The sequence below is a fragment of the Saccopteryx bilineata genome, chromosome 3 (assembly GCF_036850765.1).
Source record: "Saccopteryx bilineata isolate mSacBil1 chromosome 3, mSacBil1_pri_phased_curated, whole genome shotgun sequence".
Taxonomy (NCBI): Eukaryota; Metazoa; Chordata; class Mammalia; order Chiroptera; family Emballonuridae; genus Saccopteryx; species Saccopteryx bilineata.
Genome location: NC_089492.1, coordinates 121,452,546 through 121,469,081, shown reverse-complemented (window position 1 = coordinate 121,469,081; position 16,536 = coordinate 121,452,546). Strand labels below are relative to the sequence as shown.

At 39.2% G+C, this 16,536-nt stretch overlaps 1 protein-coding gene across 1 annotated transcript in view; it reads left to right on the top strand.

The window, feature by feature from the left end:
* RAB1A (RAB1A, member RAS oncogene family) overlaps positions 1-15,934 on the top strand; it is a 46,796-nt gene extending 30,862 nt beyond the window's left edge. The window contains exons 3-6 of the mRNA XM_066267255.1: positions 2,004-2,099; positions 12,921-13,016; positions 14,509-14,640; positions 15,125-15,934. Coding sequence (XP_066123352.1) covers positions 2,004-2,099; positions 12,921-13,016; positions 14,509-14,640; positions 15,125-15,322 — 522 coding nt within the window. The 3' untranslated portion in view covers positions 15,323-15,934. The remainder of the gene's footprint in view (positions 1-2,003; positions 2,100-12,920; positions 13,017-14,508; positions 14,641-15,124) is intronic.
* Positions 15,935-16,536: the final 602 nt, after the last annotated feature.

Genomic DNA, 16,536 nt, shown 5'->3' with positions numbered 1-16,536 from the left:
TTTCGTATAAAATAACATTGCCATTGTTAACTTAGAAAATAAATTGCCCTGATTATCTCAAGTGTTAGTGTTAATGGTTGGTTTGAATCAGGATTCAAAGGTGGTCCACACATTACATTTCGTGGTTTTGCTGCTTAGTCTCTTAATCTCGAGTTTTTCTAATCTCTCTTTTTTATTTTGTTTTCCCTGTCATTTACATTTTCCAGAAATGGGCAGTTTTCCTGTAGAGCAGTGGTAGTCAACCTGGTCCCTACCGCCCACTAGTGGGCATTCCAGCTTTTATGGTGGGCGGTAGCGGAGCAACCAGAGTATAAATAAAAAGATAGATTTAACTATAGTAAGTTGTTTTATAAAGATTTATTCTGCCAGACTTAGCAAAAATGCGACATAAAGTACTTGGTAAGTAATTATTATTAGATGCTTTAACTTGCTGTAAGTGCTTTATAAATTTTATAAAGTTACTTCCCTACTTTATAAATCACCATTACTGTGGAACTGGTGGGCGGTTAGAAAATTTTACTACTAACAGAGATACAAAAGTGGGCGGTAGGTATAAAAAGGTTGACTACCCCTGCTGTAGAGTTTCCAGCATTTTAGATTTGTTACTTTGCTTCCTTTTGGTGTCTTTAAACATGTTCAAATTCCTCATGTTTCTGTAATTGGAAGTAAGCCTCTAGAGCTCTGCTATCCTTATAGTAGCTACTTGCCCCATGCAGCTATTTAAATTTAAACTAATTAAAGATGAATAAAATTCATTTCCTTGTTCTCACTAGCCATTTGGGGCTAATAGCTACTGTATTGACTAGCTCAGATTATAGAACCTTTTAATTATCAAAGAAAGTTCTGTTTGTTAGTGGTACTGGTAATAGATTTAAGTTTGATTAGATTTAGGCCCATCTTTGTCGGCAGAACACTTAGTAGGTGGTGCTTTGTGCTTACTAAGATTGTTCAGTGGGTTTAGGTGGTGACAGCCTGATCTCTCCATAATATCTTTTCACATACATGAAGAGTTTTGTTTCTATTCTGAGTAAAACATCTTAACAGATACTTGAGAAAAACAGGTCTAATTTTTAAAGTTTAACATTAGGTTAAACATTTTCTCATAAAAGCTTGTACAGAAATGTTCATAGCAGCATTATTTATAATAGCCCAAAAGGTAGAAACAACCCAGATATCCATCAACTGATGAATGGATAAACAAAACACGTTTCGTTTGCATGGATATATCCATGCAATGTGTATAATTCATCCATAAAAAGGAAGTACTGAGGCATACTATGGATGAACCTGTAAAACTTTGCTGAGTTAAAGAAGCCAGACACAAAAGGCCATGTATTATATGATTTCATATAAAATGTCCAGAATAAGTCATTCCTTAGAGACAGAAAGTAGACTTGTGATTTTCAGGGTCTAGGAAAGAGAAGGAAATGAACAGTGACTGCTCTTGGGTACAGGGTTTCATCACAGGGTATTGAAAATGTTCTGAGTTAAATAATGGTGATGGTTGCACAACTGTGTGAATATACTAAAACCACTGAATATGGACATTTTAAAAGGGTATATTTTATATTAGAATTTGAAAAAGTCTTAACTAGGAAATAAAATTGGCTTCTAAGAAATCCAGAAGAGGAGAGTGACATGGTCCTTACTCTGTGGTGACTAAATTGTATTTGGGGGTGAGAGGAGCTAGAGTTTCACTAATTAGTAATTAGGAAAATCATTCATAATTATTGAAAATATAAAAACCTTTTTCTATATAATGTATGTAAAGGATTTGCCAAGATGTGTGGAAAAAGGAAAGAATAGCTGTTGAAAAAAATCTTAAGAAAAAAATACTGTTAAATAGTGCTTTGTAATCAAAACATGAACCTGAGTACTGGAGCAGGGTGGAGTAGTTCTCAACATATTATACCTTTTAACCGTATCAACTTTGTATGTTAAAATTAACATTATTTCTTACTCTATTTGACATTAATTTAATCATTAACTTTTTTTCCCATCAGGATGATACATATACAGAAAGCTACATCAGCACTATTGGTGTGGATTTCAAAATAAGAACTATAGAGTTAGATGGGAAAACAATCAAACTACAAATAGTAAGTAATTTTTGGGCTAGAAGTTTTCTTTGAAATTATTTTGATAAAGTTAAAAATTCAGAATGTATTATTTTTTAGTATATTAACAAAATTAAAGTATCTTAAGAATTATGCATCTGTGATAGAGTAGTAGAATAAAAATTGTTCAGATTAAAAATGATTTCTCTACCTTCCTCATTGAATTTTCTACTCATGAAGCAGAGAAATACATTATTTTAAGTCAAACTTGGTTCTAGTTCTTTTTTTTGTGCTTGTATCAGTGGGCTGTAGGATGAATTTTACTTTGTCTTATAGCACAAGTATGTTGAGCATATTCGTTATGTCTTTTACTGTGTTGAATACTGTGGAACATGAAAAGAAATCTAGGGAGAGGTTCTTTCGTATGTGGCTTGAGTACAGTTGACCCTTGAACAACGTGAGTTGTGGCTGCTGTGCAGGTCCACTTACACATCGATTTTTTCAGTTGACCAATGTGATTCCTTTGACCCATGCAGTTTTTTTCTCTTCTCTGCTCTTACCTCTCTTTCTCTCTTAAGATTTTATTTATTAATTTTAGAGGGGGTAGAGGAGAGACAGAGAGGGAGCAAGAAGTGTCGACTTGTAATTGCTTCACTTTAGTTGTTCATATTGATTGCTTCCTGCACATGCCTTGACCAGGTAAGGCCAGGGTTTTGAACTGGCAACCTTAGCATTCCATTCTTACCCACTCACTGCACCATCACAGGTTAGCGACCCATGCCATTTCAAACCACATTTTTCAAAGATCCTCTGGCAGTTGGGAATCCACATGTGTATGTGTAGAGGGCAGACTTGTTATATTCAAATTTTCAACTGTGCTGATGGTTGGCCCTTGACTTCTGCATTATTCAAGTGTCAACCATGTTTATTTAGTTCCTTTGTATTCATTAGATAGTGTGTGCCAACTCTTATAAACATAATTTTAATGGTTAGGAACTTGTTTTATAGCTGAGAAAATAGATACTGATTTAATTATGTACATACTTGCTTACAGGTTTTGTTGTTTTTTTTTTATTTCTTTTTTTTTTTTTTTCTTTCTATTTTTCTGAAGCTGGAAATGGGGAGAGACAGACAGACTCCCACATGCACCCGACCGGGATCCACCTGGCACGCCCACCAGGGGCGTTGCTCTGCCCCTCCGGGGCGTTGCTCTACCGCGAGTTAACGCCTGGGGCAGAGGCCAAGGAGCCATCCCCAGTTCCCGGGCCATCTTTGCTCCAATGGAGCCTTGGCTGCGGGAGGGGAAGAGAGAGACAGAGAGGAAGGAGGGGGGGTGGTGGAGAAGCAAATGGGCGCTTCTCCTGTGTGCCCTGGCCGGGAATTGAACCCGGGTCCTCCGCGCGCCAGGCCGACGCTCTACCGCTGAGCCAACCGGCCAGGGCCACTTGCCTACAGTTTTATCAGAACCAAGTGACCCACTGCTTTGGTCAATTCTTTGGTCTCTGTGCCATCCTAGCCTGCTTATCTATCCTTACAACCCCAACTCCAAATTAAAAATAGGCAATTGTAGTTCTATCATCATCACTTTAGTGTGGGTCTGGAACTACCAGTGTGGATATATCTATGGCCTTTAAAAATACTAATCTCTGGGTATCTTTTAGAGTTGTCTGTTAGTATGAGGTAACGTAGAGAGCCAGCGACTCTTCTTCTCTGGAATTGATAATGCACTGAACTGGGAGTTCTGTATTTGGAGTCAGAACACTCGGATTTGATATCTTCATTCCAGTATTTACTAGTTAGAGAATCATGGGTTTAATTTTCTTCAGCCCTTTTCCTAAAACTTAGTTTCTTATCTCCAGAATGAATGTGAAGATACTTGATTTACTAACCCATGTTAGATGTGAGAACCAAGTAGCTCTGTGTATGTATATATGAAAATGTGTGTGAAAGCCCTTTGTAAACTTTTGGGCAGTATAATAGTCCACCCTTATCATGGGGCATATGTTCCAAGACTCCCCGGGGATGTCTGAAACTACACAGTACAGAATCCTGCATATACTGTGTTCTTTCTTACTTGTATATATATAAGGTCTACCAGAAAGTTCTGTCTGTTTCTATCACAACAAGTTTCGACACGTAAGCACATGTTTATTTGGTGCATGTGTGCCTATTTTTATCACTTAATGTATACATACTGACGTAGCAAATTAACTAAAAGTTGATTCACGTTAGTCTTATATATGAAGCGATAGTGTGTACCCATGGCTACTGATAAAGTTCATTTAAGCCACTGTAATTTTTATGAATTTCAACAAGGAAGAAATGCTACAGAAGCATGTCTGTCGCATCCACCATATTCCCCGGACTTAGCACCCTCTGACTATCACTTATTTTTGTCCTTACAAAATTTTTTGAAGGGCAAAAAATTCAAAAATGAAGAAGATATCAAACAAGCACTGGTTCAGTTTTTCACATAAAAAGATAAAACATTTTTCAAAAATGGGATATACAAATTGCCCTCACGCTGGCAAGAAATCATGAATAATGCAATTATATTAGTTAATAAAGTTTATTGACGGTAAGAAAAATTTGTGTTTTGTTGTATTCCAAAAACAGACAGAACTTTCCGGTAGACCTTATATATACCCATGAAAAAGTTTAATTTATAAATAAGGCATAAGATTTTAACAGTCTACTGTAATAAAAGATATGTGAATGTGGCCTTAAAGTATTATGCTGTACTCACCCTTCTTGTGATAATGTGAGACTATATAGTGCCAATGTGATGAGGTAGACATGCTGGACAAAGGGGATAGTTCAGATCCAGGGTAGAATTTAGTGTGATGACGTGAGATTTTATCATACTGCTCAGAAGGGCATGCAATTAAATCTTATGAATTATTTTTGGAATTTCCATGTAAAGTTTTGGACTACAGTTGTCTTCCAGTAACTGAAACTTCAGGAAGACAAATTGCGGGCAAGGGGAGACTACAGTATACAACTGTTACTGATGTGACATGCCTCAGAGAGATGGTATTTTTTACTTGCTCCCTTTCCTTATATGACTCTGATGAGGGGAAGTAGGCGCATTACAAAAGAATTGTGTGTTGTGATATGTTAACACACTTGATACTCCAAATTAGGACATCTAAAGGTGGGTATAGTTAGTTATTTGAGAAAGCTTGTAATACTTTAAACCAGTGAACAGATAGATTACTTTTCACATTGACATTTTCCCATTATATGTAGCCCTTTATACTTGGCACTGTATTTCTGAAAGATGCGCCCAAGCCTCTAATTACTGATGTGAAATGATTATGTTATGCGTGATTATTGGTCTCCATTAAGATTTGAGCATACATTTGTGAAAGAACATTTACATACGTGATACTTCCCTGTGGCTGGAAAGGATCTTGATAAGTCACTCATTCAGTCTTTCTTTCATTTTTGGTAGGAATTTCCCTTCCTTATCTGATGCCTGTCTTTGAACATTTTTAGAAAGTCAGTTTTTCAAAGAAGCTAGTTCCTAATTACAAATAACCTCTAATTGTTAATTTTTTATATTGAGCTTAAGCCAGTTTTCTTTAACTTCTAGCTGTTACTCCTGCCTTTTGGAGCTGCCTGAATGAGATTGATTCCTATTCTGTTGGCAGCCTGCCCTTTATCTTTTCTTTTTCTTTAACCTTTCTTTTTTAAAAATCATTTTCCATTTTTCAATTAAAGTTGACATACAATATTATGTTAGTTTCAGGTGTACAACCCAGTGATTAGACATTATATAACTGAAGTAGTCATCCTGGTAAATCTTGTGTCCATCTGACACAGTTATTAGACTACTACTGACCACGTCCCCTTTGTTGTACATTACATTGCCATGACTGTTCTGTAGCTACCAAGTTGTACTTCTTAATCCCTTCACCTTTTAACCTAGCCTCTCAATCCCCCTCCCATTTCACAACTGTCAAAATCTATATTTTTTAGTTCGTTTCTGTAATACTTACTCATCTATTTTGATTTTTTAGAGTCATTTATTGACAGGATATGTATTGATTGCCATTTTATTGTTTATGTTTTCTTTATTCAGATTTTTTATCTTTTTTCTTAAAGAAGATTCTTTAACATTGCGTGTAATATTCATTTGGAGGTGATGAAAACTTTTAGCTTTTTCTTGTCTGGGAGGCTCTTTATATGTCCTTCAATTATTTTATTTTTTTTAATTGAGAGCAGGGGAGGCAGAGAGACAGACTCCTGCATGCACCCTGACTGGGATCTACCCAGCAAGCCCCCCTATGGGATGATGCTCTGCCCATCTGGGGCATTACTTTGTTGCTCAGCAACTGAGCTATTTTTAGACCCGAGTCAGAGGCCACAAAACCATTCTCAGGCCAAGGGCCAACTTGCTGGAATCAATCAAACCATGAATGCGGGAGGAGGGGAAGAGAGAGAGATAGGATGGGGAGGGTGAGAGGTGGGGGAGCAGATGGTCACTTCTCCTGTGTGCCCTGACTGGGAATCAAACCTGGGACATCCACACTGGGCCAACACTGTACCGCTGAGCCAACCAGCCAGGGTTATATGTCCTTTGGTTCTAAATGATAGTTTGGTGAGTAGAGTAATCTTGGTCATAGGTCCTTGTTTTTCATTACTTTGAATTTTTCTTGCCAATCCCTTCTGGCCTGCAAAGTTTCTGTTGAGAAATCAGCTGACATTCCTGTGGGAGCTTCCTTGTAGGTAACTGCTTTTTTCTTGCTGCTTTTAAGATTCTCTTTTTATCTTTACCCTTTTGCATTTTAATTATGAAGTGTCTTGGTGTGGACCTGTTTGGGTTCACCTTGTTTGGGACTCCACTTCCTGCACTTGTATGTCTTACTTCCTTTACCAAGTTAGGGAAGTTTTCTGTTATTTTTTCAAATAGGTTTTCAATTTCTTGCTTTCTCTTTTTCTCCTTTTGGCACCACTACGATGCCAATGTTGGTATACTTGAAGTTGTCTCAGAGGTTCCTTACACTATCCTAATTTGGGGGGGGGGGGGATTCTTTTTTCTTTTTCGTATTCTGATTGTGTGTACTTTGCTTCCTTATGTTCCCAATTGCTGATTTGATTCTTGGTTTCACCTACTCTACTATCGATTCCCTGTAAATTCTTCATTTCAGTTAGTGTATCCTTCAGTTAGTGTATCCTTCATTTCTGACTGGTTCTTTTTTATGGCTTCCGTATCCATTTTTATGCTTTTGAAGTTCTAAGTTCATCAACTTTTCTCCTAAGTTCATTGAGTGCCCTTATAACCAATGTTTTGTTTTGTTTGTATTTTTTCCTGGAGAAGTAGGGAGGCACATGCGGCCAACCTGGATCGACCCGGCATGTGCACCAGGGGGTGATGCTCCACCCATCTGGGCTGTTGGTCCGTTGCAACCGGAGCCATTCTAGCACCTGAGGTGGAGGCCATGGAACTATCCTCAGTGCACAGGTCAACTTGACTCCAATAGAGCTTTGACTACGGGAGGGGAACAGATAGAGAGACAGGAGAGGGGGAAGGGTGGAGAAGCAGATGGGTGCTTCTCCTGTGTGCCCTGACTGGGGATCCAACCCTGGACTTCCACATGCTGGGCTGACACTCTACCACAGTGTTTTGAGCTCTGCATCTGGCATACTATACTGCTCATAAAAATTTGGGGAGTTTTTGATTATACAAATGAGATGCAGAACCAGCGTTTATTTCATTGGTGAAAATGCACTATGCAAAAGGCTGAAAGTACTGGAATATCTGCACATTCCCTAATCCCCTAATTTTTGTGAGCAGTGTAGACTGCTTGTCTCCATTATGTTCAGTTCTTTGTTTTGAGTTTTGTTCTGTTCTTTCACTGGGGACATGCTTCTTTGTCTCCTCATTTTGGCCACCTCCTTGTGTTTCTATTTATTAGGTAGAGCTGCTATGTCTCCTGGGCTTGGTATAGTGGCATAATGTAGTAGGTGTCCTGTAGGGTCCAGTGGCATAGCCTCCCCGTTCACCTTTGCTGGGCATTGCAGGTGCAGCCACCTATGTGGGCAGTGTACACCCTCTTATTGTAGTTGAGCCTTGATTGCTGTTGGCACATCAATTGGAGGGATTTACTCTTTGGTCAATTGGCTACAGGACTGGCTGCACCCACTGACTACCATGGAGGATCAGCTACGTAGGGGCTCATCCTACAGAGTAGGACTTACTTCAGTGGGGTCTGGTGCCTGTTGAATTTGCCCCTTGAGTATGTTGCTTGTAGAGGTGGTTGGGTGATGCTTCATTGTGGTCTGAAGCTGTCTTCTGGGTGTGCTGACTACCAGGAGGTGCAGGACAAGGTCAGTCGCCACCTGTGTTTTGCCTCAGCCACCTAGCATGAGCTATAAAGTGATCCGCAGATGACTGATACTTGTGCTGGGCTTGGAGATGCCCAGGAGATGCCAAGCTGTGAATCAAGGCTGTTGCCAGGCCTGGAGCCACTTAGTGAGTGGTGTGAGGTACACTGAGGTCAGGTGCTGCTTATTTTGAGAAATTTTAGAAAAGTCTGAACCATGAGCCATTCTTATGGAAAGCCACTGGAAAGAGCTTTGACCCACCAGTTGAGTGGAATGGGGTCTGAGGGAATTGCTTTTGTGGGGAGAACAGTGAGCCAGGTTGATGGAGGCTCAGATATGGTGCCTGCCTGTTGGCCCTAGGTGGCAAGAGCTCAGCAAAGTTACAGTGGCCTCTACCAGCACTTTTGCCTGGCAGAAGGCAGCTGCTCTGACTCTTGTCTTGATGCCAGACAATTCAGTTCCTCCCCATATGTCTCTGGTGCATTTTGAGCTGCTGCTCCAGAGCTGGAGCTCAGAGGGAGTGAGTCCTAGTAAGTCCATGTTCAAGCCCTTTAACAGGAGCTGCCTGGGACTCACTCCAGCAGCCCTGTCTCTCACTCAGCCACAATCCCTGCTGGTTTTTATAGCCAGAAGTTCTGTGGACTTCTCTTTCTGGCATTGGAAGCCTTGGCTGAGGGGCTGGGAACCCTCACTCAGGGGGAACCTCCACAGCTGAGAGATCCTTCCTGATTTTTATCTGTCACACATGGGTGTGGGACTAGCCTGTTCTACATCTCTGCCCCTCCTCTCAGTCTCTTCTTAGTTTTAGGACTTATGTTCAGCTATATTTTAGGTGGTTCTGAATGATGGTGGTTCTGTAACTTAGTTGTAATTTTGATGTGGTTGTGGGAAGATGCAATCACTGCCCAGCCTATCTTTTCTTTCCTTTTCCTTCCCTTTTGTTTCGTTTCCCCTTTTCCCTTTCCTCCCTCCCTCCCTTCTTTTCTTTCTCTCTCTCTCTCTCTTTCTCGAGGGGGGAGATAGTGAGATAGCCTCCCACATGTGCGCTGACTGGGACCTACTCAGCAACCCCATCTGGGGCCAATGCTTTGAGTACCAAGCTATTTTTAGTGCCTGTGGGTGATACACTCCAATGGAGCTATCCTCAGTGCCCAGGGCCACACTTGAACTAATTGAGCCACTGACTGAGGGAGAGGGAGAGCGAGTGGGGGGAGAAGCAGATGGTTACTTCTGTGTGCTCTGACCTGGAATTGAACCCAGGACGTCCATACGCCTGACGTTCTATCACTGAGCCACTGGCTGGGGCCACCAGCCTGTCCTTTAGATTGATCTTATCACTTCTACTTCTGAAGTCAGTCATTCCTTTCTGAAAGCATGTTTTCCTAACTTTTACAATTTGAGTTACTCTTGCATTTCTTAAGTGCCTTTTATTAAAATGTGATTCCTGAAATCAAATAAAAGATATATAGTCCAGCCAGTGTGGACTTTCCTCTCTTAATTTGGACTCTGATTTTTTTTTTTCCTGCCCCTTTTGGACTTCAGGAACTCATGGCCTTTCTAATATCATTAATCCATTCAAGGATATAAAAGAAGTTCCTGAATTTACTATATTTACTGTCTCAGTTGAATTACTTAGTAGTTTGGACCTCATGGCTTTGGGTTTGTAATTTTTTTTTTAAGTCTTCATGACTATTGTTTTTAAATCTGAATGCTAGATTTTATTTTTAACCCTATTACATTTCATCTCGCTTGGCTTGATTTATCCATCCAAGTTTTCTAAGTCTTTCAAAATTATTGTGTTCATAGTTTATTTATCTGAAGGTTTTCCGTTTCAAGTGTGCCATCTGGGCCTTGATCAAAGTTAGTGATTACAGAATATTCAGCAGGGAGTCCAGACCCACAGCATGAAGGCATCCTTTTGTGATTATTTGTTCATTGATGAAGTATTTATGGAAATGCTTACAGTATACCAGGCACTCAGATTCAAGGTTACAGAGATCAGTGAAATGTAGTCTTCTTACAGGAGGAGATCCCATTTCAGTGAGAGAGACAAACACGAGAAAATCAGTTACCCTTTGATTATGAGGGCTAATGAGGAGTATATACAAAGGGTGATCAGTTCAGAGGAAGGTACTGTTCGAATGTGGAGTCAGGAGTTTTCAGAGTGGCAAGGAGACATCAGAAATACTACTCTTTGGATGTCATTGCTTAGGCAGCTACAATTCTTTTATTAACATTTATTCATAACAATATCCTCCTTGTGCTATTTTTCTGCAAGGGGTTGGTGGGTAGAGAAGGGGAGGGAGTACTTTCTTTTATATATCATATAATCCCCATTGGCCCTCATAATCACAGAGTAAAACTGATTTTCCCATGTTTGTCTTTCCCATTGAAATGAGATCTCCTATGAGGGGTATGTTTTATTCGTCTTTGTAACCATGAATCTATCTGAGTTCTTCGAACCTTTAATCTGAGTGCCTGGTGTAATGTAAGTATTTCCATAATACTTTAGTGAACAGCTTCTACAGTCCAGCGCTCTGCTAGGCATTTTACAAACATTAGTTCATTTAAACTCATTTAGCAATTATTTAAGGTGAGTGACACGTAGGATCTATAGATGTACCTAGCTAAATAACTGAGTACCTAGATTTGATATTTTAAAGTCAGGTTGGCTTGACTCCAAAGCTCATGCTTTTCATTAATTTTTTTTCCTCCATGGTATGTTACAGATACTGTATTTTACTCCAAACTAGGTTGGTATGCATCTCTATTTTACTATGTAATCATTATTCCATCTAAAAAAATTGACACTAATGCCTCCATATTCTCTAATATCCAGTCTGTATTCAGATTTCCCCAAAATTGCAACTTGTTTTTAACAGCTGTGTATTGGCTGAGTTCAAGAAAAGAAAGTGACTTCACTTAGTGCTCTGAACCAGGCTTAAAAAAATTTTATTTTCCCCTTTAAAACATTAGAGGGGATTAATGTCAAAGTTCACAGATATACTCCAGAACTTCACAATTCCCTCCCTCTAAAGGCTGTTGGATATTAATCTCTACTTGTCTAAGCTTCAAGTCCTATTTTTTTATAGTAACCATTCTGTTATTTCCTCATCAATCAAAATGTTACTTTTCCCATGGCCTCTGCCTCAGGCACCAGAGTGGCTCTGGTCGCAACAGAGCAAGGCCCCAGAGGGGCAGAGCATTGCCCCCTGGTGGGCGTGCCAGGTGGATCCCGGTTGGGTGCATGCGGGAGTCTGTCTGCCTTCCCATTTCCAGCTTCAGAAAAATACAACAAAAAAAAAAAAAGAAAAAAAAAAAGTTACTTTTTACCAATATTGTAGGTATTACCTTTTACTAGTGAGTTAGGTAGCTACTCTAATTATACAAATAATTTTTAGGAGACCATTGTCTAAGAGCAATTTAAACAAAATTCTCATTGCCCTTGTTAAAACCAAGGTTTTAAAAATCTTAACAATTTTTGTTTTTTTAAACTCAGAACTTTAATGTAGTAATTTAAATACACGTGTTTAAGCCTGAATGGTTGAAATGTGGTAAATTGCTCTTAAAATGAATTTTATAAAAATATTTTGAATCATCTTCCTTACATTGTTTTCCCTAGAATTAATACCTTCTAGATATGGGTAAAGTGCTCTTTTTTGTGTGTATTTTTCTGAAGCTGGAAACAGGGAGAGACAGACAGACTCCCGCATGCGCCCGACTCCCGCATGCGCCCAACAGGGATCCACCCGGCACGCCCACCATGGGCAATGCTCTGCCCCTCCGGGGCGTCGGCTCTGCCGTGACCAGAGCCACTCTAGCGCCTGGGGCAGAGGCCAAGGAGCCATCCCCAGCACCCGGGCCATCTTTGCTCCAGTGGAGCCTTGGCTGCGGGAGGGAGGGGAAGAGAGAGACAGAGAGGAAGGAGGGGGCGGGGGTGGAGAAGCAAATAGGCACTTCTCCTATGTGCCCTGCCTGGGAATCGAACCCGGGTCCCCCGCATGCCAGGCTGACGCTCTACCGCTGAGCCAACTGGCCAGGGCTAAAGTGCTATCTTGACTTGTAGTCTTACTTAGGTCCTTTCAGTGCTTTTCACGATTGTAAAATGTGCTACAAATGATACTGTCTTATGTGTGAGTATACTGTGTTAAAGAGTATTAGGCCAGTGGCCTCCCTTATCAGGTGAACCTGCTTCTGCAATCATACTGAACATCTCGAGAGCACAGTGCTAAGGGGCTGCAGGGAATGTGAAAGGTATGACGTAGCTCCTAATCTCAAATAACTTGTAATATTGTTGGTAACATTACCACAAGCTAAACTGTAGGCACTACCTTTTTTTTTTTTCTGGACTGTGAGGTATTTGGTAGTTAAAATGCAATTTTAGTAGTGTCTTAAGCATTGAGGACAAATTTCCATATCAAACTCTGGTCATCTTTGTAACTATGTAAATTAAACTGTTCCCCCTCCTCCTGCCCATTTCCCCAATTCTGTTTTAATGGAATTGTTTTTGATTTCTTGATTATTTTATTATAGTGGGACACAGCAGGCCAAGAAAGATTTCGAACAATCACCTCCAGTTATTACAGAGGAGCTCATGGCATCATAGTTGTGTATGATGTAACAGATCAGGTAAGTTCCAGGAAGAAATTACCTTACAGTGGCAAAGTAGGAAGTTATGATTTGATAAATGGCCATCCATATTATTTATATGGCCAAAAACTTTGTCTACCTCTAAATAAATGAATCACATACATTTTTTGGGTGCCTAATGAATTGGTAAACCAAAAATTCATGTTACTTTCTGTAGGTGGAAAATTTAGTAATTGGTTTTACATTTGTCTTGAAGGGACTCTGAGCTGTGGGTTGTTTGGTTTATACCAAGTTCTTGGTGTTAAGTATTAATAGGAATTTGCCTGGTAATTAGACTTACCAGAATTGCCAAAAACAAGGTTATGGATCTGTGCCTGTAGGATATAGCTCAAAAGTAGGATGAGCTAAAGGAGGATTTTAGGACAATAATATTTATCTAAAGATTAGCTTTTGAGAGAAGGGGGGGGTATAGAGATAGTATGAAGAATATGGTCTAAGGGTTATAACCATGGCTTTGATCAGAAAATTAGAAAAGTTTAGGGCTTTTCTCCTATCAAAAGATAAAACTTTTAGAAGCGATTTTTCTTGCCTGACCTGTGGTGATGCAGGGGTAAAACATCAGCCTAGAATGCTGAGGTCGCTGGTTTGAAACCCTGGGCTTGCTCAGTCAAGGCACATAGGAAAAGCAACTATGAGTTGATGCTTTCCTCTTACCTCTAAAAGTCTTTTTTTTTAAGTTACTTTTGCCTGACCTGTGGTGGCGCAGTGGATAAAATGTCGACCTGGAAATGCTGAGGTCGCCGGTTCGAAACCCTGGGCTTGCCTGGTCAAGGCACATATGGGAGTTGATGCTTCCAGCTCCTCCCCCCTTCTCTCTCTCTCTCTCTCTCTCTCTCTCTCTGTCCTCTCTAAAAAGGAATAAATAAAAAATTAAAAAAAAAAGACATTTTTAAAAAAAAAGTTACTTTTGTTCTAGCGAATGTTAAATCTCACCTCAACTATGACACCAGGAGATAGCTGGAGTCGTAAGACTTGAGATTCAGTGCCATAAGAAGTATTGGGTGGGTGATATAACAGGAGAAAAAATAGTAGCAATTTAAAAAATCTTATTACTATGCAATATTTAAAAATTAAAAACTTCTCCTAATATGACTGGAAAACAAGTGTCTTTACTTTGGATCCATTTATTTAATTTTCAACTCCAGTAGTAAGAATAGGTTGTCTATTCATAAACCAAAATAAAATACAATTCAAATTTATCAAAGTTGCTTGAGATATAGTTTGATGTTCAGCTGTATTTCTCTCAACCTCAAGTTTTCAGATTCTAATTTCTCATTTATTGTAGGTATGGGTAGTCATTTTAATGGTATCAGTTCATTTCTTAGCTAGCACTCTAGTTATTATTTTGTAGCTCGAATTGTCTAATTCTTAGGTCAAGAAAGATACTTCTGTATATCATTTGTTTTATTATAGCAATTGCTGTATTATAGAGCAAAACAATATTTTCATTCTTAAAAAATGTCTGTCTTAGGAGTCCTTCAATAATGTTAAACAGTGGCTACAGGAAATAGATCGTTATGCCAGTGAAAACGTCAACAAGTTGTTGGTAGGAAACAAATGTGATCTGACCACAAAGAAAGTAGTAGACTACACAACAGCAAAGGTATGTTTAAAGTTTGATTTTCAAACTGATTCTGAATTATGTATGGATGTGGTGTCATATAATGATCACACCACCATAGCTCTTAAAATGTGTGCTAGATAAGAGCCCTACTTAGTGGTACAGTGGATACAGTGTCAACCCAGAGCACAGAGGTTGCCAGCTTGAGGTTGGGGTTACCCTCTCAAGCCAGGGGTCACAGGCTCAATACGAGGGTGTTGGCTCAACCCCTGAGGTTGCTGGTTCTAGCTCCAGTCATGGCACATATGAGAGGCAATGAATGACAAAGCTAAGTCTAATGAGTTGATGCTTCTGTCATTCTTCTCTCTCAAAAGAAAAAAAAATGCACTAGAATATTTTCAAATGACAATCTTTATGGTGTTTGTTTGGATTTAGTACAGTCTTTCCTCCCTGTCCATTTTAGATAGAAATGCACTAAGTGAAAAAGATTTTTCAATGTTAATTGTGCCTTATTATATTCTCTTAGGAATTTGCCGATTCCCTTGGAATTCCATTTTTGGAAACCAGTGCTAAGAATGCAACGAATGTAGAACAGTCTTTCATGACAATGGCAGCTGAGATTAAAAAGAGAATGGGTCCTGGAGCAACAGCTGGTGGTGCAGAGAAGTCCAATGTTAAAATTCAGAGCACTCCAGTCAAGCAGTCAGGTGGAGGTTGCTGCTAAAACTTGCCTCCGTCTTTTTCTCACAGCAATGAATTTGCAATCTGAACCCAAGTGAAAAAACAAAATTGCCTGAATTGTACTGTATGTAGCTGCACTACAACAGATTCTTACCGTCTCCACAAAGGTCAGAGATTGTAAATGGTCAATACTGACTTTTTTTTTATTCCCTTGACTCAAGACAGCTAACTTCATTTTCAGAACTGTTTTAAACCTTTGTGTGCTGATTTATAAAATAATGTGTGTAATCCTTGTTGCTTTCCTGATACCAGACTGTTTCCCGTGGTTGGTTAGAGTATATTTTGTTTTGATGTTTATATTGGCATGTTTAGATGTCAGGTTTAGTCTTCTGAAGATGAAGTTCAGCCATTTTGTATCAAACAGCACAACCAGTGTCTGTCACTTTCCACGCATAAAGTTTAGTGAGATGTTATATGTAAGATCTGATTTGCTAGTACTTCCTTGTAGAGTTATAAACGGAAAGATTTCACTATCTGATTAATAGTTTCTTCATACTCTGCATATAATTTGTGGCTGCAGAATATTGTAATTTGTTGCACACTATGTAACAAAACCGAAGATATGTTTAATAAATATTGTACTTATTGGAAGTAATATCCAACTGTATGGTGATAAGTATTGTTTTAATTCTTATGGTTAAAGGGAAATAGAGCCTTGCATTATTCTTAAAACTTCCATGTGTGTGTGCAACCAGGGCATTGTAGACCCTACCTTAGAGCAGCATCTAATATGCTTTCTAGATAATATACCCAGTAAATGACCTAGGGAGGCTTCTGTGCTGGGCAGGGATTTAACCAAGCTTAGTGGTTCAGGAAGATGAATTTTACGGAAAACAAGTTTAGGATGTACGCTGTCTAGCCTACTATCTGATCCTTTTCTAAGACCACCTGAAATGCTTCATTGATCAACAGTCTGTTAATTCTTTTCTGTGGTAAAAGGTGGGAAGCATCACACCTTTCCTAACTGGCAAATGATCAGACTAACGCATGTGCTAATAATATTTCTTCCATGCTCAGTCAGATGTTGACTATTTTATTCTCCACAATTGTATAATTTAGGTTGGAGGATAGATAGTTAAAGCATTAAAGTAGAAAGCAGGGAAAATGTACTACTTGATTACCCTAATCTTAGAAATTATATTCCTAAAAACTAATTGAAAACATGAATGCTGGGTGGGAATGATGAGAGAAATATAT